At 36.8% G+C, this 25442-nt stretch overlaps 1 protein-coding gene across 1 annotated transcript; it reads left to right on the forward strand.

Moving 5' to 3' along the window:
• Positions 1–1046: 1046 nt before the first annotated feature.
• LOC308641679 (thymosin beta-15C-like) lies at positions 1047–1220 on the forward strand (the record flags this gene model as incomplete). The annotated part of the gene is made up of 1 exon (XM_081280307.1): positions 1047–1220. The coding sequence occupies one exon, from the start codon at positions 1047–1049 to the stop codon at positions 1218–1220; it is 174 nt and encodes a 57-aa protein (XP_081136433.1).
• Positions 1221–25442: the final 24222 nt, after the last annotated feature.

Below are 25442 nucleotides of genomic sequence, written 5' to 3' on the forward strand. Positions count from 1 at the left end.
CTGGATGACTTACTAAAAGACAAATTGCTGGAACTCACTCCAAAGTTTCTATTCCAATAGCCCTTCAGTCAGGTTCCAAAATTTGCATTTTTAACAAGGTCCCAGGTGATATTGATGTTGCTGGTTTGTGGAGAACCATGAACTTGAAGAGCCCATGAACTAGACTGATTTTTGTAATTTACCAATAATCTACAAAATTTTCATGTGTAGGTACTTAAGAGTTAAATGGTTGGATCATAGTGTAGATGCTTACTGACACTTGACAGATGATGGTTTTCAAAATTTTTGTACCTGTTTGCTGTTCTATCAGCGCAATATAGGAATTTTTATTGCTTTATATCCTTTCCAACATTTGGTATTATCAACTATAATTTTTGCCTACATAGTGAGTATGAAATGCTATCACATCTTGATTTTATTTTGCATTTTCCTGGTTATTAATGATGTTTAATGAATTTTCAAATATTTACTAGTTGTTCATGTTCCTTCATATGCAAAATGCTTATTCATGATTCTATTCATTTTTCTGTTTGGGTTATTATCTTATTGATTGGCACAAATATTATAAATATTAATCTTTGTGGCTTATATGTATTGTCAATATCTTACCCTAGTTTGCAATTCATTTTTTTTTTTTTTTTTTTGGTGGTGGTGGTGGGGGATATAGGGGATTGAACTCTGAGGCACTCAATCACTGAGTCACATCTCCAGCCCTATTTTGTATTTTATTTAGAGACAGGGTCTCACTGAGTTGCTTAGTGCCTCACTTTTGCTAAGGCTGGCTTTGGACTCGTGATACTCCTGCCTCATCCTCCCAAGCCACTGAGATTATGGGCATACACCACTGCCCCTGGTGGTACAATTTGATTTTAAGTGTCATTATGTTTTGAAGAATATAAGGTCTTAATTTTAAATGGTCATTTTATGGTTAATGCTTTTATGTATCTTTAAGATTTCCTGCTTGAACCTGGTCCAGAATGAACACGGTGGCAGTCAACTGACAGCCTTACATTAAACCCCAGGCTTCAATCTTTCTTTTAGTCAAGATGAGTGAAAAACCAGATTTGTCCAAAGTGGAGAAGTTTGACGAATCAAAACTGAAGAAAACTAATACTGGAGAAAAAAAAAATACTCTTCCCTCAAAGGAAACCATCCAGCAGGAGAAAGAGTGTGTCCAAATGTTACTGTTGTTTACTGGTGACGAGTCCTTGCTTCCCTGAGTGCTGAAGTATAACACCAGAGAAGCAAACAGGGGCAAGTGTAGAGTGGAAAGTGGAAGGCTTTATTAAAGTATAGCAGAAAAGACTTCTCCCCCAGGAAGAATGGGACCTGAAAAGGGGAAGGGGGAGGTCTTCTCTTTTTTATATTTAAGGTCTTCTGTTGTCCTCCCACATTCCCGTCCTTTGTTTTCCTTCTATCCTGCAGTGATAGAATGCCAGTGGGAAGGCCAAAAGGTGGCAGTGGGGAGGAGTAATCTGGGCAGGAAAGGCCTGGGGTGGTTTGATTAGCACCTCCCTGTTTGCTGGGAGCTACTTCATTATCAGTTCTTTTGGATGGACTCCATCTTCTTAATAGACTCCATTCTTTATTGGACCTAACTACACTACCTATCTTTAAATCTGGCTTCAGAAACATCATAAAATGGGTGTCTCCTCCCAAAAGCAAATTTCAACATTGCTGGAAAGTCGTGTTTTTAGGCTTTTTTTTTTTTTTTTTGTAAACCTGTGTGTTTCTAGAATATTAGGCACCTATGGCTTCTTACCTGTACTTCCTGAATAAGAGGTTAACACTAGTCAATGTTCTCTTAAATTTATTTGTAAACTTCTCATTGGTCCATAAATAAATTCAAGATGATAGATGCTATCAATAATCTCACCATTGATGATCTTTGTGTGTGTGGTCCTATAAGGCAAGCTGATTTTAACTTAGAATGGGTACCTACATTGCTTCTTAATCTTCATGAAGTTACGTGCCTTTGCAGCTTAGTTTATTTTCATTGCTAATGTATCAACAAAACAATAAATACAAAAAATAATTCATGCTTACTCTGAAGTCAGAAATAATTTATATTTTTTTTCTAAAACTTGTAAATTTGTAGAGTACCAGAGCTTCAGAGAAGGCACTGATGCTTAGACCAGCACCCCAACAGGGAAGAAGTAGGATCTGACACATGGGACATTTGTGTAGATGTATTTGACATCCTCGAATCTTTAAATTCTCCAGAATTCTGGACTTTCAGAAGTGGTCCACACATCTATGTGAATAGTAGACACACACACCCTGCCTGACCTTTGCTAGAAGACAATGTAAAAGTCTTAAATGACTCAAATGAGGTCACTACTTTCTAAAACATTTCCATTCCTCCTCTGTATCTGACCTTGCTTCCCCTCCTAGCCACCAGACCATAGATAATATCCAGTGTCAGCTTAAACCAACTACTAAGGGGGAGATTGCTAAGGGAAAGAGATTATACAGCAAAGGAAAGTCATTACCTGGTTCACATAAACTAGTAAGGATAAGGGCTTAACCCTCAAGGTGCTAGATTAATGGAAGCAGAATTTACAGTTGGCTAAGAGAGAGTGACAGTATATAGGCATTCTGTGATAGGATGTAGCACTATGGCTTGGGCCCTGGTTTATTGCTTTAATATGTTGCTAAGATGGCCTGGAGTGTTTGAAAGAATAAATAGCTTTCACAAATGAAGTAGAGATGTTAAAAGTGCCATGGGGGGGTAGTAATCAGGAAGCTCAGAGCAATAGGCATGCTTATTGGCTCTATGAAGTATCAGTGTTCCTTGGGATGACCCTCAGTTCCTTTCATTTTCCAAGGTAAGAGGGGGATGTGATAGTGAGGGCTCCAACAGTGCAGAAAAGCTCAAGTGATTCATGTGGCAGGACATGTGATCATGTTAGTGGCTCCTTAGGAATAAGGTGGTGGGGTAATAGGACCCTGGATTAGCATAAGACAGCTGTAGGCACCTAAGGTATGTCTGATTAGCATAATGCACAGCAAGGTTGGGATAGCAGTCAGGGGTCCTGACTCACAGGAATATATGGATATGACTCAGCACGATTTTCCTATAGGCAGGATAGATGGGCAGCCAACCAAAGTACTGATTAATATATGTACCAGAAGGGATCAAGAAGGACAAGTAGATGAGAAGGTCGGCCTTCTAAGAGGTAAATCATTATGTGACCAGTTTCCAGACATGAGTTAGTTCTTAGACTAAAAGCCACAGAATAAGTGAACAGTTGTAGTCAGCCATAAAGTAAGTGAACAGTTGTAGAACAGTTGTAGAAAGACCCTGAGATGTCACAACAGGTGTGTCTCCTTATAATTCTCCTGGTCTTCCTCATAGGAACTAGTTAGAGATGGATAATTACTCTAGGGAAAGGGAGTTGAAAACTGTTAGATACAAGATCTTAATTGGGCTAAGATTAGAATAGGGTCAACATATTTTGATTGTCCTAAATAGGTGTTAGCTAGGTTTTAAATAAACCCAGTTTGACAGTTTTTTTTTTTTTTGATGTTGAGTTTTGTATATCTATAGTGATTATTGATATATTTGGATTTATTTTTTACCATCTTATTTTATATTTTCTATTCTTTTCTGCCCTCCAATAGTATTTTCTATTTTTCTTTCATTTTTGCCTTTTTCTCAATTAAGTTGTTCTTTCTCTTGCATCCTCTCCCCATCCCCTGCTGTTTTTTCCCCTATACTACTTTGAATGTTATAAACCCTAATTTGTTTTAGCACTTAGCTTCACAATTTTACTACCCATATGTTAAAATGTCTAAATATTTTTATCTTCTTGTAAAATAACTTAGAACATTTACTCGTCTCCCCTTTCCAAATCTATGTTTTACCCCTAGGATTTTTAGTTATATATAGTTTAAAGCCCACTATAGATGTTTATTTAAATTTATCCACAGTTTTTTTACTTCCCTTGTTTACCATTAGTTTTATCTTAATCTTTCTTTTGGAAATTATTTTCTTTGTTTTAGAAGTCAAAAGTTTAGATTTTTCTTTAGAGAGGACTTGTTGATAATAAACACTCATTTTGTCCAAAGTGTTTGTTCTTTTTCTTGAGTCATATATATTTACTGAGGATCTAATTCTCGAACACACACACACACACACACACACACACACACACACACACACACAGGTTTTTAATCCTGCATTTGTACTTGGCATAATAATGTTATATGTACATTATATAAGCTCCCAAATAATCTAAAAATGATTTAACATTTGTTTAATATTCTATTTATGTGCAAACATAATTTATTTAAGTCATCTCCAAATATTTATGATGTAGGTAGTTCCCAACATTTTACTATTATAATTAATACTGTACCAAACATCCTTGTACATAAACCTTTGTCCTCATTTCTGAGTATTTCTTTAGGGAATATTACTAGACGTGGAATTTCTGGGTCAGACTATCTCAGCCTTATAAATTTAATTTAGTTTTATACTTCCCCCATCACAACCAAGTCTCTGGCATCACAGTTTAAATTAAAATTTTTACTTACATTGAAGTCAAGTCACTATCTGATTAAAGAACCAAATCGTATTGACTGACTTAAAATGAGAGTATAGATTCCTTTTCTATTCCTCCCTTCCTATGTCCCACTCTGCATTAAAAGGGTTTTTATTTACTTATTTTCGTCATCTTCTAGTTGCATCAGATTCAGAAGAACCTGCTTGATCTATTTCATTTCTTCCCACTTCCTAAGTGAAGATTTTAGCATTCTCATTCTTTTCTCCCTTTCTTCTTTCCCCATCTACCTCCCACATTCTACATGCTATACATTTACATTTAGGCTTTAAAAAGCTGTAAAATTGGGGCTGGGGATGTGACTCAAGGGGTAGCAGTGCTCGCCTGGCATGTATGCGGGCTGGGTTTGATCCTCAGCACCACATGCAAAGATGTTGTGTCTGCTGAAAACTAAAAAATAAATATTAAAAAATTCACTCTCTCTTAAAAAAAAAAAAGCAGTAAATTGTTTTGTAACCATAGTTCAAACATTCCAGAAGCTGATTTTTACTGTTGAAAGCAGTTAGCTTCCCATGGTTACACCTGTGCAGGTGCTGCTGCCTGTACAGTGAGCATGGCCGCTAAGCAGTGTCACCATGGCACTGCTTTCTCCTTCTCTCCACCTCTGCCACTGTTCCTTCCTTCCTCACTTTTTTCATTGATTTTTTTTTCTACTTTATCTTTAAATACTTGGGAGATGTCGGGGTTTGTTGCATCAAATGGGAAAAAAAAAGAGTGTTTGTTAGGAAGAGTTTGAGGAGTCTGAGTGTCAGCTATGTATTGGAAGTTGCACAGAGGAGAGACGGAAGGAGCTCTGAAGGTCAAGAGAGCTTAGAGAAACTGATTTGTGAGACTTTGATGTATTTCAATGTTTTGCTGTTATTCAGACAGAACTGGATATCTTACATGGGATGATTTTTAAGTGTGTAAATGTTTTGAAAACTACTCCTTTCATTTTTTAACTTTTGATTTATAGAGAAAGTGAATGGCAGGGTGGTGGGGGAGAAGGAGTCAGGGAGGGAGAGAGGGGAAGGAGCAGGAGGGAGATCCGCTGAGGTGAACCATAGATTTGTCTGGTTGTTGTTCATGCCTTTGGCTAAGAGAAGTTCTGAAATAATTGGAAAATACCTTTTAATTTTTACTCAGAAGTCACTGTTCTCCTCAGTTTTATTCTGATGACAGATAATTGCACAGGAACACTTTTCATTCTAAATATAAGTCCTATAGCTAACAATAAATGTTAAATGCTAAATCACTATAAATGTGGCTAGAAAGTATAGTGGAGCCCTTGGATTTCCCTTACACTTAGACTTCTTAGAGAAATCACAGAAATTATAGCACTATATTAACACTAGTATATCCAGGTATCTTAGAAATAAATCTTTATAAAGATTTCCAATTATCCCTACAATCAAAATCAAAACTCCTCACCACATTTTATCCTATCACAATCTAAATCCTGCTTAACTTTCAATCTCATCTCCAGCTCATAATGCTTTTTTTCCCAAAAGACTTATTTTTAAAAAATAGTTCTAAGTTCACAAAAATTTGAGTGGTAACTATAGAGATTTCTCTTGTAACCTGTAGGTCCCACACATGCACATCTTCTACTGTATCAATGTCCCTACCAGAGAGGAAAAAGTGTCACAATTTATGAGCCTACATCATCACACCATTAAGGCCTGAAGACCATAGTTTACATTACAGTTCAGTCTTGGTTTTGTACAATCAATGAATTTGGAAAAATGAGTTGGGGCATGTATCCACCATTATAATATATCACAGAGAGTAGTTTTACTGCCCTAAAAATTCTCCATGCTTTTTCTATTCATCTTTTCTCTACCTTAGAATCTGGCAAACATTTGTATTTATACTGTCTCCAGAAAGTTGCATAGTTGGAATCATACAATATGAAAACTTTTCAGATTGTTTTCTTTGTGATATGCCTCCTTGACTTTTCATTACCTGATAGTTCATATCTTTTTAGTGCAGAATAAAATTTTTTGGAGGGACTATAATTTATTTATCTATTATCCAACTGAAGGACATGTTGATCATGTCCAAATTATGCAATTATGAGAAAAGCTGTTATACACACTCAGGTGCAGAGTGTGAACATGTTTTCAACTTTTTGATATAGATACCAAGGAGAGAACTTGCTAGATTATATGGTTAAAGGATGTTTAGTTCTCTAGGAAACTGCCAAACTATTTTCCTAATGTGGTCTAGCACTCTAGCGACAATGAGCCTTCTCATTGTTCTACTTCTTTACCAGCATAGGCTAGTGTCAATGTTCTGGATTGATCATTGTATTAAGTGTGTAATGGTATAAGCAACACCTATGATTGACACTTATAGAATAGGGTCAATGATTCTGGATTTTGATCATTGTAATAAATGTATAGTGGTATCTCCTTATTTTAATTTGCATTTCCTTGATTACATATGGCATCTTTTCATATGCTCATTTGACATCTGAATATTTTCTTTGGTGAGGTATCTCTCAAGGTCCTTGGTCCATTTTGATGATCTTTTATTAGTACATACCTATTAAGAATTAATGTGTTCTAGACTTCTTCATTGTTATGTAAAATTCCTCTTTTTCTTTGAAAACTTTCCTTGTGTTGAAGTCTACTTTGTTTGAAATTAATATAGCTACTTTTATTTTCTTTTGATTGGCTCTATCACAGCATCTTTCATTATCTATTTACTTTTATTCTATATGTATATGTGTTTTTATGTTTAAAATGATTTCTTGTAACCAACTTAGGGTATTACCTTTAAGAAGAATATGCTGACAAACTTTGTCTTTTAAATGATAAATTTATCCCAATAGCATTCAAAGTGATTATTGACATATTTGGATTAATATCTACCATACTTGTTATTGTTTTCCATTTGTTGACCTTGTTTGTAGTTCCTATTTTTGCCTTCTACTCATTTGCTGCCTTTTGTGGCTTTAGTTAATGCCTTTTTACATATGTGGGTGATTTGGGGATTGAACCAAGAGGTCTTCTACCACTGAGTTACATCCCTGGTCCTTTTATTTTTAATAGGGTCTTACTAAGTCGTCCAAGCTGGCCTTGAACTTCCACTCCTTCTGTCTCAGCTTCTAGAATCTCTGAAATTACAGGGACATGCCACTATGCCCACAGCTAGTGCATTTTATAGGATCATATTTTATGGCCTGTTTTAGTATGTCATATACTTTTTTTTTTGAAGTTTTTAAAGGGTTGCCCTAGATTTGCAATATACATTTACAACTAATCCAGTCCACTTTCAAATAACACTATACTGCTTCCTTCCTCCATCTGGTCTCTTGCATCATTGCTGTCATTCATTTCACTTACACATAGGAATGCATGTGGGGTGTGTGTGTGTGTGTGTGTGTGTGTGTGTGTGTGTGTGTTATAATAATACATTGTTACTGTTACTATTTTGAACAAATAGTTTTTAGTTAGGCCCATTAAGAATAAGAAAAATGAGAGCTTTTATTTTGCCTTCACTCTTCTTTCTCTACTGTTTTTCTTTTCTTTATGTATATTTAATTTTTTGGCCTATGCAATTTTCCTTCTTTATATAACATTTATTTTAACCTTTTTTTTTTCCCCAAGGCAAGTCTAATGGCAACAAATTCTCTCAATTTTTATATATTTTGGAAAAGTATTTCTTATTCACTTTTGAAGGACAGGTTTTCAAAATACAGAATTTAAAATAGTGTTTCTTCCCCGCCCCTCCTCTTACCACTTTGAATAATTTGCTTCATTCTTCATGGTTTCTGATGAGAAGTCAAAATTCATTCTTCTCTTTGCAAGTTTGAGGCCAACCTGGGCAACTTAGTAAGACCCTGTCTAAAAAATTTTTTAAAAGGACGTCTTAGCCAGAGGTGTTTTCTTTCAGCATTTTTTCTTAATCTTCAGTGTTCTGTGATTTGAATATGATATGCCTAATATTTTTGGCATTACCTTGCCTTGTCTTTGATAATTTGGGTTCTGTGGTATGGTGTCTGATATTAATTTGGGAGAAATTCATAGTCATTATACTGTAGATATTTATTCTGCCCTTTCTTTTTTTTCTTTCTTATATTCTTGTTACATGTATTTTTACCTTTGTCATTGCCTCACAGTTCTTGGATATTCTAGTTCCCACCCCACACTGGAGTCTCTTTGTGTCTGCTTTTCAGTTTTTGATACTCCTATCAGGATATTCGCAAGCTCAGAGATTCTGTCCTCAGTCATATTGCGTCTTCTAATAAACCCGTCAAAGGCATTCTTCATTGGGTCTCTAGCAGTCCTTTTTGGCTGTTTTCTAGAATTTCTGTTTCTCTGTTCACAGTGCCCATCTGTTCTTGCTTGTTTGCCACTTTATCGATTAAGGAGAGCCTTCAGCTCTGTTCCTTCTCGCTCCTCAACCAGTGTTTATTAGCAAACCTCATGATTTTTCCCCTGATAGTCAGACATGATCTAATGGGTAAAAAGAACAGCTGAAAATAGGCCTTTATTATGTGGTGGTTGGGTGGGGACGGGAAGTGTTCTCCAGCCCTGTGATTAAGACTCAGTCTTGAGTGAGCTTGTGCTACTCTTGACTATAAATTTCAAATTTTCTTCAGATGGGGCTGGCGGCTGGTGTTGGGGTATGGCCTGGAATTGGGTGTCTCTAATCTTACAGATCAGTTACACTCTGCAAATCCCCGAGCAGGTCACGTTCTGCTTAAATAATTTCACCTGTGGACAGCCTTAATAAGAACAGAATCCCGCTCATGTATTCCAAAATGGTTCCTGCTCTCCTCATTCTGCTGGGCACCTGCAAAGGCTTTTGTTTGCTTTGTTTTGATGCTTGCTGGGAGACCCTCATAGAGCTTTAGGAGGTGAGATTCCAGAAGTGCAGCTGTCCCTCCAACCCTGGTGTCCTGGAATTTCATCTTTGAGTTCTCCACACTGAGCCTTCAGCAACTTGTTGACTGTGTGGATCTGGGTCCCAAGGACTCTTTGCCTGGTAAGTTCTGATTTTCTGTATCTACCAGTTTGCCTCCTTAATTTGGGGATCGCTGGTTTGCCCTGTGACCTCATCTCTGGGAAGAGTTGTATTTTAACATATGTTCGGCTTTTTGCTTGTCAGAATGGAGTTGTACCCTCTCAGTAGTTTACATGCTTGGCCAGGAACTGCAGGTACTCACGGTGCTGTTTGTACTGTCAGATATATCAAGCTGGATCCTGCCTCAGAGTCTTTGTACTCCATATTACTTTGCTGGAGGAGTGCTCTTCTCTTTCTTTCATTCTTTCTTTCTTTCTTTTCTTTTTTTCTTTTTTTTTTTTTTTTTGGTGGTTCTGGGTATGGACCCAGGTGTGTTCTACCACTTACGTATGCACCCAATCTTTTTTATTTTTTATTTTGAGACAGAGTCTTGCTTAGTTGTCCAGACTGGCCTGGAACTCAGGATATTCCTGTCTCAAGTGACCTCACAGCTGGGGCCACATGTGTGCCCCTCCATGCCTGGCTTCACCTTTGATTTAATGGTGGCTTAGATTTTTCTTATGAATCTCAAGTGTCATTGTATTTTTTTCTTTGCATCATTTATAAAGCATAGTTGCCTTATCTTGCTCCTACATGGCACTCTATTTTTTATCCTTGTTAGATCCAAAAATTTATCTTATTATATTTCCTCGGTTTTCTTTTTTAATGGTATTTCCAGCATTGAGGTTTTTTTTTTTTGCCAGGTTAATGCTTAATACATATTTATGGATATGTTGAATGGGTAATACGATGAAAAACTCCTAGAAATACTAACTCCCCTGAAAATATTGGGAGTAGTCCTCAGACTGCCTTGTGGGGAACATATGAGGCTGGCTAGATGGTGCTCAAAGGGACTTGAAAGAGGGAAAACCTAGCAACACCATCTTCTTCACCCCTGTATAGGGAGAAAGCTGCTCAAGGAAATGCATGAAAATTAAAACATCCAAAGGAAAACAAGCACAGACGCAGGGAGCTTTTTCCACATGGTCCCCAGGTCCTCTGTACTGTCTGGGGTACTTCATATGCAACACATTATCTCATTTCACCCTCACACCACCAGGCAAATAGGGATGTGAACCCTGTTCCCCATATGAAAAACCTGATTTGAGGCAGGTAATTTTCCAAATGGTGGCCATTTCTAATTTAGGGAGAACTGAAAATTCAACTCAGATGGGCTTCAAATCCTAACACTGAAGTATTATGCATTTAATTTACTGGGGTAAACATAAAACAGAAATTATACTTTTGGGCTTATAGATCAAATACGCCTAAATTCTACCTTTTAAAAACTCAGTTTTGCATCAGTTTACTGCCTGAGCCTTTGGATCTTGAGCTCTGAAAGGGAAAAAGAGATTTTGGAGAACAGTAAAAACTCTATAGATACTTGGTTATTATACTCATCCTCATATTAGGGGGAGAGCAAACAAGTCCTGCTCATATCTCTTCTGAATATTATTAAAACCAGGAATCCAGTCTTGTAGAGGAGGAGGAGGAGGAGGAGGAGGAGGAGGAGGTCTGGGTTTTAATCTCTATGAAATCAACTCTTCACTTGCCTTCCTCCTGGGGTACTTATCCCTGGGATGCAGTGTAAAGAACTCTAAGGATTGTGGCAGTGGGTAGCCAAAGTCGTCTTCCCTCCAATATACAGTGAGTTGCAAGACAGCAGGACATTCAGATATAGAAAAGATCACAAAAGGGGATAGATCAAGTTTTAACCATAACTGGTCTGAGGGTTCTCTGATAAAGTGAAATAATTAGATTCTACCTATAGATTAGACCCAAAGTTTTTTTTTTTTTTTTAAGTTTAAAGGATAATTAAGTTTTATACAATTCTGTTGGGTAAGAGAATATGGATTTGAAAAATTGTGGGAGTTGGGTTTTTGTGATCTTTACCTTGAATGTCTACAGTTTTCCTCATTTGCCTTGTGAGCCTAGTGCTGTCATGTTCAAAGTGGGTGCTGTGGCCATGTAAAGTGGGCTGATAAAGAACATCAGTGTTGACAATCTGGGGCTGAAACAGAGCTTTGTTATTTATGACTTTGTATCTTTGGGTAAGATATTTTATGCCTTTGACCCTTAACTTCTTTGTGTATAAAATGGAATTGATAATAACATGTGTTTTATATCAAACCATAAATAATTTTCTTTTTTTGGTACCTGGGATTGAATTTAGGGGCACTAAACCACTGACCCACATTCCTCAATCCATTTGGTATTTTATTTAGAGACGGGGTCTCATTGAGTTGCTTAGTGCTTCACTAAGTTGCCGAGGCTGGCTTTGAACTTGTGATCCTCCTGAGATGCTTCGATTACAGGCTTGTGCCACCGTGTCCTGGCTAAAACACTTAATATATTTTACTTCCCTAATTTTTTCTCCCACGTTCAAAATTGACCTTTGTTGACTCTAAAATTGCTGCTTTATTAGTACTAGGTCATGATAGAAGCTGTTAATTGCCCTTTAGTATCCATTTCCATACACACACACACACACACACATACACACACACACACACATTAACTAATAAAACTCCTCTAGTTTTTCCAGGCACATTTCCACCTAAGAGCTAAACTTATGCAGCATTGCTTATGACCAAGTGATACATGAATCAAAGTTCTAGATTGATATTGGGATGTAGCTCAGTGGTAGAGTGCTTACCTGTCATTGTAAGGCCCTGGGTTCAATTCACACACACACACACACACACACACACACACACACTTCTAGAACAATGGTATTTGAATGGAACTGATGTGAACAATTTACAGGTCATATTCTCAAAGGTGCTAAACTTCCTTTCTTTCGACAGACTAGAATGCATACATAGTATAGTAAGTCAGTTTTAACCTTGTGGATTTGGAGATGGCAGAGAAATAAGAAAAAAGGAACATGGGTCATTTGATAACCATATGGAGTAGGGTCTCTTTGAACTGATTATCGGATTAGGCTTTTATATGAGGAAAATACGCTTTTTAAAAATCAGCTCTAGGGTGACCATAGAGTTTTCTTTACACAGGATATTATCTTTGTCATTTCTTTATAATGAAAGCACCATTATCATATGCTTTTTGAACCTTATATTATGGCTTTTCTCAACTGTTTTAATCTAGATTGAAACAGTTGAGAGCAAAATTTGGGAGATATTTAAACATTAGATTCTTTGGGGAAAGAGTTTATTTGAATGATCTCTAATTTCTTCTCAAACCAAGCCAATGTTTGTTTCTCAGTCTTCAAGTAATAGAGACTAAATCTCGCTTTGAGCAAACCACTGCTCACAGTTGATAATACCTTTATTTACTGTGACCACAGCAATCATCTGCACTAATGATAATTAATTTGAGAGAATTAGAGGATTGATTTATTTAATGAACCTACGGGTAATTGAGAATTTCTTTACTAATGACATCAGGGAAATGAGACATGTTAACATCTAAGACAGTTTGTAATGGACATGTGCATCCCTTAAAAGAATAAAATCTTATATTCTCATTAACTCCCTTCCATTTGAAATGAATGTTTTGGTTTATCACTTTTTATTATTAGATACATGTCTACACTTATCGTGAGAGCAAATTGGCAATGCTTTATTTGTTTACTTTGGCTTCTTCTAAAGAAAGGGGAAGTATGCAAGTGAACTTAAGTTTGTGGAGCTGCTATGTATAGGTGACTGTATCTTATTTGATACCTGTACATATTATTTATTGTCTCAATAATATGGTATATAGTGTTACTTCCACAATTAGAGTTTTAAAGCAACAAACATATTTGGGTCAGAAATATGTGTTTGGCTGCACTTACTTGGTCACTATCTGGGGCTGACCAGCTGTTGAATGACCTAGGATAGATGTGCTGTGGTGACTTGGCTTTATTTTCTCTGCCTTCCATCCTTTTATTTATTCATTTTTCATTGAAAACAATAGCCATTATGGATTTGCAGGCTGCTTTTTCTATAGTTTCCAAACAAAAATTAAACAGGATTAGTTAATATTTTTACTTGGTATAACATCCAGGTGAGTAAACTTCAGGATTCTATTCACTTTAGAATTGACATTACACACATATGAAACAAACCTAACCTCTGCATTCAGCCAAGGTCTGTCTACTCGGCCTTCATTATGATTTGTTTGGCATGTCACCTTTCAGTTTAAAGGTAATGACTGGAATAATAACACTCTCAAACTCCTATGTCACTCTTCTGCTGGGCGTGTTTTAGTCTGCATTTACTATGAAGTTGGTTTAATGATCTGGTTTAATTTACTTCACAGAGAGGATACTGAGGATACAGCCAAGAGCTGGTTAAGATGTGTGGCAAGCATCTCAGACAAGCCAGGAAAGAGACCAACTCTTCTTCTGGTAGTCTGGGACATGTCCACCAAAATAATAATACCCAGGAACTTGGACCAAGCCCCTGGGGCATAGAGAGAAGTAGAAGTCCAACAGCAGGCCCCTCACTCTCCTCTCTGCCTGTCATCAAAGGACCCTGTCCCCATCTAGCTCAGAGTCACTTTAGATTCTTAGAGGTGACTAGGAGTGAGTCACAGAAAACCATGCAATTTGGGGTTAGGAATGCAGCTTATGGGCATTTTCTTAGCATACAAGAGGCCCTGGGATTGATTCCCTAGAACCGCAAAACCAACAAAGACACAGCAAGTTTTCACAATAGGAAGGATTCTTAGAGTGAAGCTTGCCAGAAATATCAAAATAAAAGAGTGGTCTTTTATTTTAGAGTGCAATAGACATGTTTTCAAGGTGATGGCAGAGAACAGGAGTGAGGGCAAATGGAAAATTGCTGGTATTTTTCAGTTTCTGCTTGTCAAATATACTCATATATACTGATTGTTCATCACAAGGAACATGGTATATTAGCTGTAACAAAATATCGTAACCTTGGTTGCTTAAACAACCATTTATTTCTACTTTTTAAAAAATTGGTACATCATAGTTGTACATAATGGTGGGGTTTGTTGTTAAATATTCATACATGCATACCATGTACCAATACCGTCTGGCCAGTATCACTTTCCAGTATTTCCCCTTTCCCTCCCCCTGGTGCCTTTCCTCTACTTGTCTCCCTTTGATTTTCATAAGATCCTCCTCTCCCTTTTCTTTTCCTTTTACCTCTTCAGGCTCTACAGATGAGAGAAAATATAGGACCCTTGACCTTATGAGTATGGCTTTCACTTAACATAATGTTCTCAAGTCCATTTTCCTACAAATGGACAGCCATTTATTTTTGCACAGTCTTGGAAGCTGGAAGTTCAAGATCCAGGTGTTGTCAAGTTTGGCTCTTCTGATGCCTCTTTCCTTATAGATGGCTGTCTTCTCTTCCACAGGTTCTGTCTTCTGTGTGCACGTTTCCTAGATGTCTATGTCCAGATTTCTTCATCTAATAAGCACACAAGTCAAATTGGATTAGAGTCTATGGAACAACTTCATTTAAGTTATAATCACTTCTTTAAGGGCCTTATCTCCAAATACAGTCAGTCTGAGTTACTGTATTTCAATGTATGACTTTGGGGGAGGCATATTTTAGCCCATAAAACATGACTAAGCCTAGACTGTGAAGGCATGAATATGGGGAGATATAAAAAATTGGGGGACTATATTTCCCTTAATCTACCACAATGCTAACAAAACCACTCAATGATTATTTTTGTGATTTTTTTTTTTTACACATGAGGGGAAATAAGGCTCAATTGGATTTGAATCCCCCATTTATTTGTTTTTGTTATATGAACTATTGATGGATTAAAATGAGGGATCATGAGAAATCTTTGTACTTTCAGCTTTCACATATTTGAGTTCAGGTTGACCTTATAGAGTGACAGTGTAAGCTCTTGGCATAGCCTGCCTGAGCAATGACTTGACTGTGTGTCCTTGTGTTATTTAACCTTTAAATGGGTCCTATGTTCCTGTAATGTAGGAATAAGAGCAATTCCTACCTCATGGAATGAGGAATTAAATCTTTTAAAATATGTAAAGATTAGATCACTGTCGGGTGCATAGGAAACACAAATAGCTTGCTATAACTGCAATGATTATTGAAATCTTATTTAGTAAGTGAGATCTATAAACAAAACATAATTCTTTAATCAGAATAACCTGATGATCAGAGTGAGAAATAAGATAAACAGTTTGGCTGAAAGCTTTTTGCTTATTAACTGGGACTCTGCTTCAAGAAATTAAATACTCCACTAAGAAATTCTCAAGTACTTATATTTTTTATAAAGTTGTAATATTTCAAAGTCAATTTTATATAACTGTTTATTAAATAGTGAGCCTATGGTGTCAGTTAACTATTTGGACCATCTTTCATAGCTTCAAACTGACTTTCAGCTTCTAGTTTTCTCTTTTCTCTAAACTATTTAACATAATGAGGTGAGATCCAGATTCTGAAGAACTTTGGTTTCATCTTACTACTCCTCTTGATACGCCTTCAGCGGCTCTCTAGGACCTATGGGAGAATATTCTGACCTCTCTTTCTAGCATGCATCACAGACCGAAGCATGAGGGCCTCACTTTCCACAGTTCTCAGTGTGGGCTTTTAAAAGTAGGCTGCAGATAACACTGGCCACTTTGCATCATGACTTTCATTTGCCTACCACAGTCATTTTGTAGACACTTATTTCCTATTATTTTCACCAATCAAGTAAACTTTCACATATTAACATTTGGCCTCTTTTGATAGATAATGTGAGAAACTGATATCAATTTGCTGTTCGAATAAAAAAACTTATTTTCTAATATAATTTGTTACAATTATTGGCTAAATTAACAATCACCATTAAACCTTTATACTGGGCTCATACAAATGCTACTCACATCTAAGTAGCATGTGCACGGTGGTTATGTGTCTTTTCCCTGAAGGTAGTAATAATTTCTTTCCTTATTCATTTGCATAGTTTTCTTTGTGCCCATGAGTAATTCTTCCCCTATATTTTAAGAGCTTCTTGGTGTAATTTTCTACAACGGCAATCCATTTTGATCCTCAATTAGTTCCAATTTATTTTTCCCTCCAAAATAAACCCTCAACTCTCATCAGGAATTTGCTTCCTATGTGACGGACATTGCTTTCATCTCAGGAGTTCTCTGTTGTCATACTTGAAATCCCCTTTGCCTTTCTCTAGATTGGGACCTGGTCACTGAGATTCTGAACAATTTGTTTCTCTGTTTCTTTGCATAAACCTTGAGAATGAACAAAAATTTCCTAGAATATTGAAGTTCTTTGCTAAATAAAGGAAGGTTTTAATGCAGCAAATTTTAATGTATTTCAAAAATTGTGAACACTATGTCCATTTAATAGTACACCAGCTAAAGCTGAATTTTACGTATTTCATTAGAAATAGAATTTGGAACTTTGTAATTCTTCAGAAATTTTAGATGAGTCAATTTCTGTTTTCTATAACCCTTTGTCCTCATATTATACAACTTTACTCTTGGTAGAAGATGAGGCAGATTCTATATTTACTTTAATGACTAGTGGCTAAAAGAAGCAATCATAAAATTCAATGAACAAAGGAAAGATTATTGTGGGATAATTTCCTCTCTAGATCATTTAAACAGATTAATAAAAAGAATATTTACTACCTACATCTGTATCACCTTAGCCATGGATGGGCTGACTCTAACTTTATGATAGTATAAAATTCATTTTTCACCTTTAAGTCCCCTTAAGTTGTCCCCGTTGTACAATGAAATAGCTGAGGGATGAAATGTGTTCAGAATTTGTATTTGTGCATCTAAATGTTGTATGAGGAAAGAATAGAATAAGTGAGGTGCTTCTAAATGGTTTCAGTACCTGACTACTATTTCTCACTTTTCATCAATTTTCACTAGTAGTCCTCTGGGGGTAATGTGGGTGTGGGAAAGAAGTATGACAATCAAAGGAGTTTCTGTTTCTGACCCAATCAGTACTATCTTATCTTTTAAAGAGTGTGGCCAGAGACACTTTTATACTATGAAGAGATCTCTAAAGTGAAACTATGAAGAAGACATTCTTATTTTTTCTGTCATTTTTTTCTGTGTCATGCTACAAACTAACAACATTTTGTAATTTTTTTCCTTTTCTTCTTCTCTTCCCTACTTCCTTCTCTGTGTCCTTTGTTTTCACTTAACATGTATTTTTAAAGGATTTGTTGTGTGTCTTATAACATTAAAAATGTTGAATATGTAGAAATGTAACATGGTGACTATCAGAAGAGAGGGTAGGAGGAAGGGGAACAATATTACAATTAACTAGGATGAATACATCTAGAGACCTAAATTACAGCATAAGCAATGTTAACTCTTGTTAACAAATGTACTAGAAAAACTAAGAGTAGATTCTAGGTGCTTACTGCCCCCCCACGCCAAAAAAGGTAACTGATGACATAATGGATATGCTAAATTGCCTACTTGTAGTGACCATGACTGTATATGTATATCAAAGAATCATGTTATAGATCTTGAATTGATACAATAACAAAATGTACTAACTTGCAAGTATTCATCTGACAGTTAAATTTTATGAAGTTTCACCTTCCTTCACATAGAGAATGGGCATGTTTTGATGGGATCTTATTATCCAATTGATTCCAAGGGATAATACTAAACCTTCCAATCTGCTCTGTATGCAACCTAATTATATCAGGGCTTCCCTTTCCCTTAACATTTCTTCCAGTATTCCTTATTTTTGCCTATTTGTCCCATCCCTGAGACTTGAAATTTCTAGTGCTTTCACTGAATCATCATTGATTTGCCTTTTATTGTTAATTTCCAATTATGCACCAAATCCTGATTATTTCCCTTCATTTGTCTACCTTTTTACCACATCATATCGGGTGGCATCCCCATAATAGCTTTTTAGTTGGTATGCCTCCATATCCAATTGGCCTCCTATGACTACCAACTGCCTGCACAAATGCCTCCTGTTTGAAGGACTTATCCAAGTCCCCATGTTTGACTTCACAGTCCCATTGTTGGATTATATTCTTTCAATTTTGATTTGGTAGCCCCATGGAATCTGTCTTGGTTAACCTGTCCATTGACATGTTTCTATCATCCTAGTAACCAAGCTCTGGTCACATGTCCTAGATCAGGTTACTCTCCAGACTGAGTCTCTCCATGCCTATGGTTTTTAGTTTTCTTCCTGCATTCTTGTCTTAGCATTAACTATTTTGTTTTCTTGGCTTTGAGTCAACTATTAATTGTGAAAGTAGAAACTGCATATTAAACAAGCAGATATGATTTTTGATTTTACATAGAGTACAGTCCTTTGATGAATTACAGAGTTGAAGAAATAAGTACAAGTGCTGTTGGGGTAACCACAATTCAAACAGTAGTCTTTCCCGGATGTAGAGTAGAGGGCAATCATAACCTTTGATCTGATCTTGACAATGCACTGTCCCATGGAGAAAAATCACTCATGAAATTATTTACTTAACACACACTATGAACCTCGAACTGTGATAGAGCCTTTAGTTACATGACAAGGGTTATTTCCTTCTCCTAAGTATCCTAATATCTAGAAGCACAAATATGTATATTTAATTATAGGTATAATTAAAATAGAGACTTTATCACATTATTTTGAGGATTAAATGAATAGATGTTTTTAAAGAGCTTAAAACAGTGCCTGGCAAATAGAACACAGTATATAAATGTTTGCTATTAATTTTATAGTGAACATTAATTATGTTCACAGGCTAGGAAACTACAGAGTTTCCTGCATGTAAATATTGTTTGTCCATTCATGGATTCTCCCGAGGCTTTGCCTAAGACTTACCACCATGAATTCCATGTTCATTCATTAACTTTATTTATTTTTTTAAAAACTGTTTAAACATCTTTTATATGTTCAGGCTGTTCTAGGTATTAAAAATAAGACAAGGTCTTTACTCTCAAGATGCTCACATTTCTTTCTGTCCAGCACTTGAGGAATGAAAGTGTTCTAATAATTTGACTTCCTGCAACCCTGCTTTTTGCTATAAATGATAAATGTGGACAATTTGGATCTTTCTGAAATAAGGAAAAATGCAATCAAATTACTAGGAACTCTCTAGGGCCTATACAGATTTAGAGGAAATACTCATTATAGTCCACATTGCAACAGTACAAGCCATGTTCCAGATGTAATAATAAGCTGTAGGAGAGCTAAATACATCCTTTCTGATGATCTTCAATTGTCACAGGTGTTATTAGGTGTATTTTTCTAAATCCTTGGAAAATTGGTAACCTATAAATGACTAGTTTTAAGCAGGATATCCTAATTCAATTTGTAAGATACAGGGGAAAGAACACTAGATTTCAAATCAGAAGATGAAGGGTTAATCCTGGTTTTATCACTTTCTAGCCAGATGACTTTGAGTAAACCATTGAATGTCTTCATTTGTGAAGTAATATGAATAAATGCCTTAGAATTGATGAGAGGATTTCAAGAGAAGTTTTACTCAAGAACTTATAAAAATATCTGGGAGAAAATATATGGTAGCTATATTTTAAATGGGGTTGGCTGTGTCCATACATATATATGTATGTGGCCAGGCTGTGATTGTATGTATACACATGACTCATAAAGTGTCTTCCAAAGGCCATGTGCTAAAAGCTTGGTCACCAACCTGTGGCACTATTGGGAAATAGTGGAACCTTTAAGAGGTTGGGCCGAGTTGGAGGAGATGGGCCATGGGGGTGTGTCCTGGAAGGGTATAGTTTGTCCTGGGCCCCTTTCTCCTTGTCTACTTCCTAGCTGTCATAGGTGACCAGCTTTCCTTCATCATGCTCTTTCACCATCACGTACCACCTTATACGAAGGCCCAGAAACAATGCAGCCAGCCAGCCAACCATGGACTAAAGCCTCTGAAACGCGAAGCAAAATAAATCTTTCCTCCTCCTAAGTTGTTTTTCTCAGGTGTTTTGTCAGAGATGGAAAGCTGACACATTACTTCACCCAACCCACAGAGGATTTGAGAATATTATTTTCTTTGATGTGTCACAAACTTTTTACACAATTTTCTTGATGTTGCTTACTAGCAGTGGCAATGTCAACTTTGTCCTTTATGACTTGAGTCACAGAGAAAGCTTTGTTCACATGTACTCAGTAGATACACAATAAATTCATATTGGGATTGAATTCTTGGAGACAGTGACATGTCTAGCATATTGGAAAACCCTAGCAGGTTCTGAATAACTCATCTAAGCTAGATATTAATATACTTCAGCTTCCTGGAGGTCAGTCATCTATCACAGTGACCATGGGGTATTCCTTCATGTCTATTTTATGCAAGCTTACTTAATACACTTGCAACAGCAAATTGTCATGTGACGTGCTCTAGGAGAAATTTGATATCAATTTGTCAAGCATGATTTAGGAATAATGAATCCATTTGCCCAAGCTATGGTGGTGAGGACGGCAAGCAATAGATGAGGTGATACGCTAGAGGTTCTTTCTAACTCTACTTATTCCTTGACTTACTAAACAAGGACATTTCCTCTGTGAATTATATTGAAGGCTGGCTCTTCCCTTAGAGGCTGTAGGACTCCCATCAAAATAATTTAATGATGAAAATGAAGCTGGTCTAATTGAATTCAGGATGAACCAAGAGTCATCACCTTAGGGTGGGTTTAGCCCTGAGCACTTAATATTCTGCTCAGCAGCTTGACTTTGTGGCAAAGCTAGAGCTGTTGTCATTGCAGGCTTTAAGCTCAGGAAGATATTTTTTCTCTTTAATACAGGGAATGGGAAGCTGGGAATGTGCCTGGAATTGAGATAAATGCAGGCACTCACCTTGACCACTTAGGAGCTTTTAAAGCCTGACACCTCATCAGCAAGTAAAAATCAACTCGGCAGGTCTCAATAAAGCTGATTTCCAAAACTAAAAGCGAATTTTTTTTCTTTCCCTTCAAAGGTTCATGTTCTTTAAAGAACTCAACTCTCACCCTATCCTATTTAGGAAAGAATTTTAATGAGTGTCAGTAGGATTCCCAAGTCTCTGCCATGGAATTTACTTGCAAATTGATTTTTAAAAATTGGGTTGGAAGCTCTAAGGACAGAATTCCCTAACTCACCCTGCTGTGAAATACCATGCTCACCTCCCTATTGTCTGATCCTGCCTCATTTAACCAATGATGTTTAAGGGCTAAGATTCAGCCTTCCATTTCATTTCACTAGGTCTCTGAAAGAAAATCTAATGTTAAAATTGGTCCATTATCTAGACCAGTTTAATTTGTGTCTTAAAATGACTTTGGAAATAAGTTTTGATTAAAAAGTTACACCAGTGATGCATTTTCAGTATCACAAAGCAAAACCTATTTGAAGAAGTTATTCCTGCATGCCAGATTGAGCAGAAGCCTTAATTCCCTTCAGTAACTGTGTAGGCGAAAAGAAATTAGGACGCTGGTGAATAAACAGGAAGCCATAAAAATTGCAGACATCTTTGCTATCTGTCTTGTTTTTCAATCGAATAGATCGTGCAGTCAAAAATTACAACCACAATTGAATGTAAAGTATTTTAAGAATGAATACACACACTTTTTTTCCCTCAAATAACTATTAACAACCAAGAAACATATGCTTCAGTGAATACTTTTAGTTGAATCATAAACTACATTTCCAACAACTGTCTGTTGGAAGCCAGTTGAGACAGCCACACAGAGGATGTTAAAGCCAATCAAGTTCTCACAGAGCCCATCTGTGTCTTCCCTGCCAGTCTCCAGCTACTTCTTTGCTCCATAGTTCTCTAAACTGTACAGTTCCTGCCTTGTTTAGGGATGTTCTGTTCTTTTCATACAACTGTGCAGTCAGTTCCTCTAAAAATTAAGGAGAAAATTAAAACCCTTATTTGCTCATTAAAACTCAGTGAGGGGAGTATAGTCATCATTTGTTAAAGATATTGAATTTTGCAAAGATTTAATTCTTCCTATTATTGGATATTTGTAGTATTTGATCAATTCTGTCAGGAAACCTGAGCGACGAGTCACAAACAGCAACAACAGGGAAATAATGAAACAAAAAAGAAGAGGTGGGGTTGGTGTTGAATGCTGGGGTGGATGAGGAGTAAATAAGATGAAGCCTATGTAAGATGCCAAGGCCTATTATCTAAGGTTAAAACAGTCATCTAAGGTTAAAACAGTCCAGAGACAGCAGTGGGAAACTACCAATTCACTCACTACAACAGAGCCAAAGGCAATAATTTGATTCCAAGGGCCACACCAAGATTAAATCTGTCCTGGAGGTAGGAAAACTCTTCCATTCAAATTGATTCACTTGTGCTGCTATGATGAGGCACCTTCTGAAGGTCCCAAGCTGCATTGGAGATCTGGGGTTCTTAGAATTTTCTTAAAAGAATAAAGAACATTTTCTTGAAAGTGCTGGAGAGGCAATTAACATAATCCAAATGGGAGCTAGTCACAAATAGCAAGACTTAATTTTAGTACAAATGTCTATAATATACATACTTATGCAAGAGTCAAATAATCCTTACAATTTAAAAAATGGCTAAAAGTTAATCTCCCTGTAAACCTGCCAATGAACTTTGCATGGATAAAGGTATAAATAGAAGCTGCTGCCTCTAACCTATGACACTCTTTCCCTTTTTCGACTTCTCTGCACAAAACTTTGCTTCCATTTGTATACCCAAGCTTTATCTGCAACCCTGCATTTGGCCATCAACAGCTTCCTGACCTTTACCAGCATGACTAATGTGTATTAGTCATATGGCCTGTGCCCGGGAAGATGGAGCTGGTATGGGAACACTCAGGTATGGGAAATGGATCTGAGGACATTTGGGTAGTTCAGGGTCAGGAGTAAGCACTTGTAGTACAGCTTTTTAGAATGGTAGAGTGGAAGGGCAGCATGGGTGTGGGGAGGTGAGGGTGAGGAGATGGGGAAATCTGGGGAAGAGCTCCAGGTATGCATAGCTGGACCCATAGACTTCTTGCTCTACCAGGAGAGTAACAAATGGACAAGAGATATTGGGGGACATTCTGATGCCTGGGGTCTATGGGTCGGATTTCATCCTTAGCAACTTCCCATTGCTGATACATGACTTGACAAGGGAAATCTTTCACCACCTGGACATCAGGAAATATCATCTTAATGTCCACCTCATATTAATTTCCAATGACAAAAGTTCTTGCCATGCAAACCAAAACACTATGGTCTTTCATACTTTATATCATTTCTTATGTTGTATCTTCTCTAGAAAAAAATCTATTCAGGCCTAAAAATATCCTAGCAACTCTTGAAAATCCGTGTCACATTTCACAAAAATTGTAAGAACTTTTCCTGGCTTCCTCAGGAGTTCACTGACTACTCCTTGGTGCCCTTTGTATCATAGCTCCTATATTGTATTTTAATTTTTGGTTTCCTCCTCTTTTTGAGTCCTCAGCACCTGGCATTTCATAATTGCTGCATAATATTTGCTGAGTTGATTAGTTCATTGGACTGAATGTTCTCCTATTCCAATGAGAAATACACTTAAGACTTTCTGTCTATGGCAAGTCTTACCTTAATTTTCTCTCCTTCATTGTCATCTTATTCCCTAATTTTTATCTTTCCAAGCCACATCTTGTTTTCTATTTTCTACCATGTTCTTGCATTCATTTTAGGTTCCCAGTCAAGTTTTTGACTTTGCTGCTTTATGTAACTCTGCAGTTCACTTTTTCATGAGAAATGAGAGAGGGGGAGAGAAGTGGGTACATGCAAGTGTGTGAGTATTGGATTTGTAAGGTCAGACCAGCTAATGGAGTTATTGTGATAGGAAGTGACATGGTGAAGTTTTTTTTTTTTTTTTTTTTTTTTTTTTTTTTTTTTTTTTTTTTTTTTTTTTTTTTTTTAGAAAAGTTGATCTGACTCATTAATCTTCCCTTCTAGTTGCTTTTGGCAGCTGAGTCACCTTTCAGGCCAATAAAATTTAGGGTTGAAAGTCTTTAAAGATTATCTATTCCCACCAGCTCATTTAATATCTTAAACTAGAGCACCTAGATGATAATAGCAAATAGTGACTATGTAGTGATTAAGGTGCAGACCAATTGTTCCCAACTAATCATTTTTCAGCTTTTCAGGATTGTCTAGCTCCAACTGTGTTTATGCCCTGATTCAATGCATTGCTCCAATATATTTTAACCAAGCTTGAATCTACATGCACAGTTCACTCATTTATTTATCATCCTTATTAATATTAATGGTGAGGCCAATGACAGGCATCACACTAAGCCCTGAGGATACAAACACAAACAAGAACTTGTCCTTGTTCTAAAGAAACTCCTAGTATGTAGAGGGCAATAATTACAGAATAACACAAGGGATGATGTCTAATTCAGCTTGGAACATGGATAATGAGGCAGGTTTTCTGAGAATATGACATCAGATCTGGGTCTTGCAGGGTGCTTACACTTTGGGCATTGATGGGAATAGATACTGAAAAATGCAAATGGGAACATTTGTACCAAACAATGTGATCTTTTCTTGGAGGACCCCTGTGTTGAGCAAAGGATGGGCACAAGTGCAGGGCAGGGGAAAGACACCACTAGGGAGCTGACAGGGCCTGGGTTTAAATCCCTGCTCTGATCAATTGACTTAGGTTATCTGAGTCTTGGTTTCATCACCTGTTAAATGACAATGATACTTACTGGATGGAGTCCTTATAGGGATTAAATGGGATAAAGCATGTGAAATCCTCTTCTTATGGATGCCTTTCCTTTCCAGAAAAAGTTAATCTCTGATCTGTAGGAACTACAAATAAAATTGTCAGGTAGGTGTTAGGGCCTGAGCTGACCTCAGTCACTCTGTTATACCAAATTCTAGTTCATATAAGGAAGAGGAAATAGACACAGAAGATAGAAACAAATTAAAATATCAGATTTACTACTGGTAAAACTCAATTGAAAACTCTGTGGCCAAACAGCTGGAA

The sequence above is a fragment of the Spermophilus citellus genome, assembly GCF_964194105.1.
Source record: "Spermophilus citellus genome assembly, chromosome: 2".
NCBI lineage: Eukaryota > Metazoa > Chordata > Mammalia > Rodentia > Sciuridae > Spermophilus > Spermophilus citellus.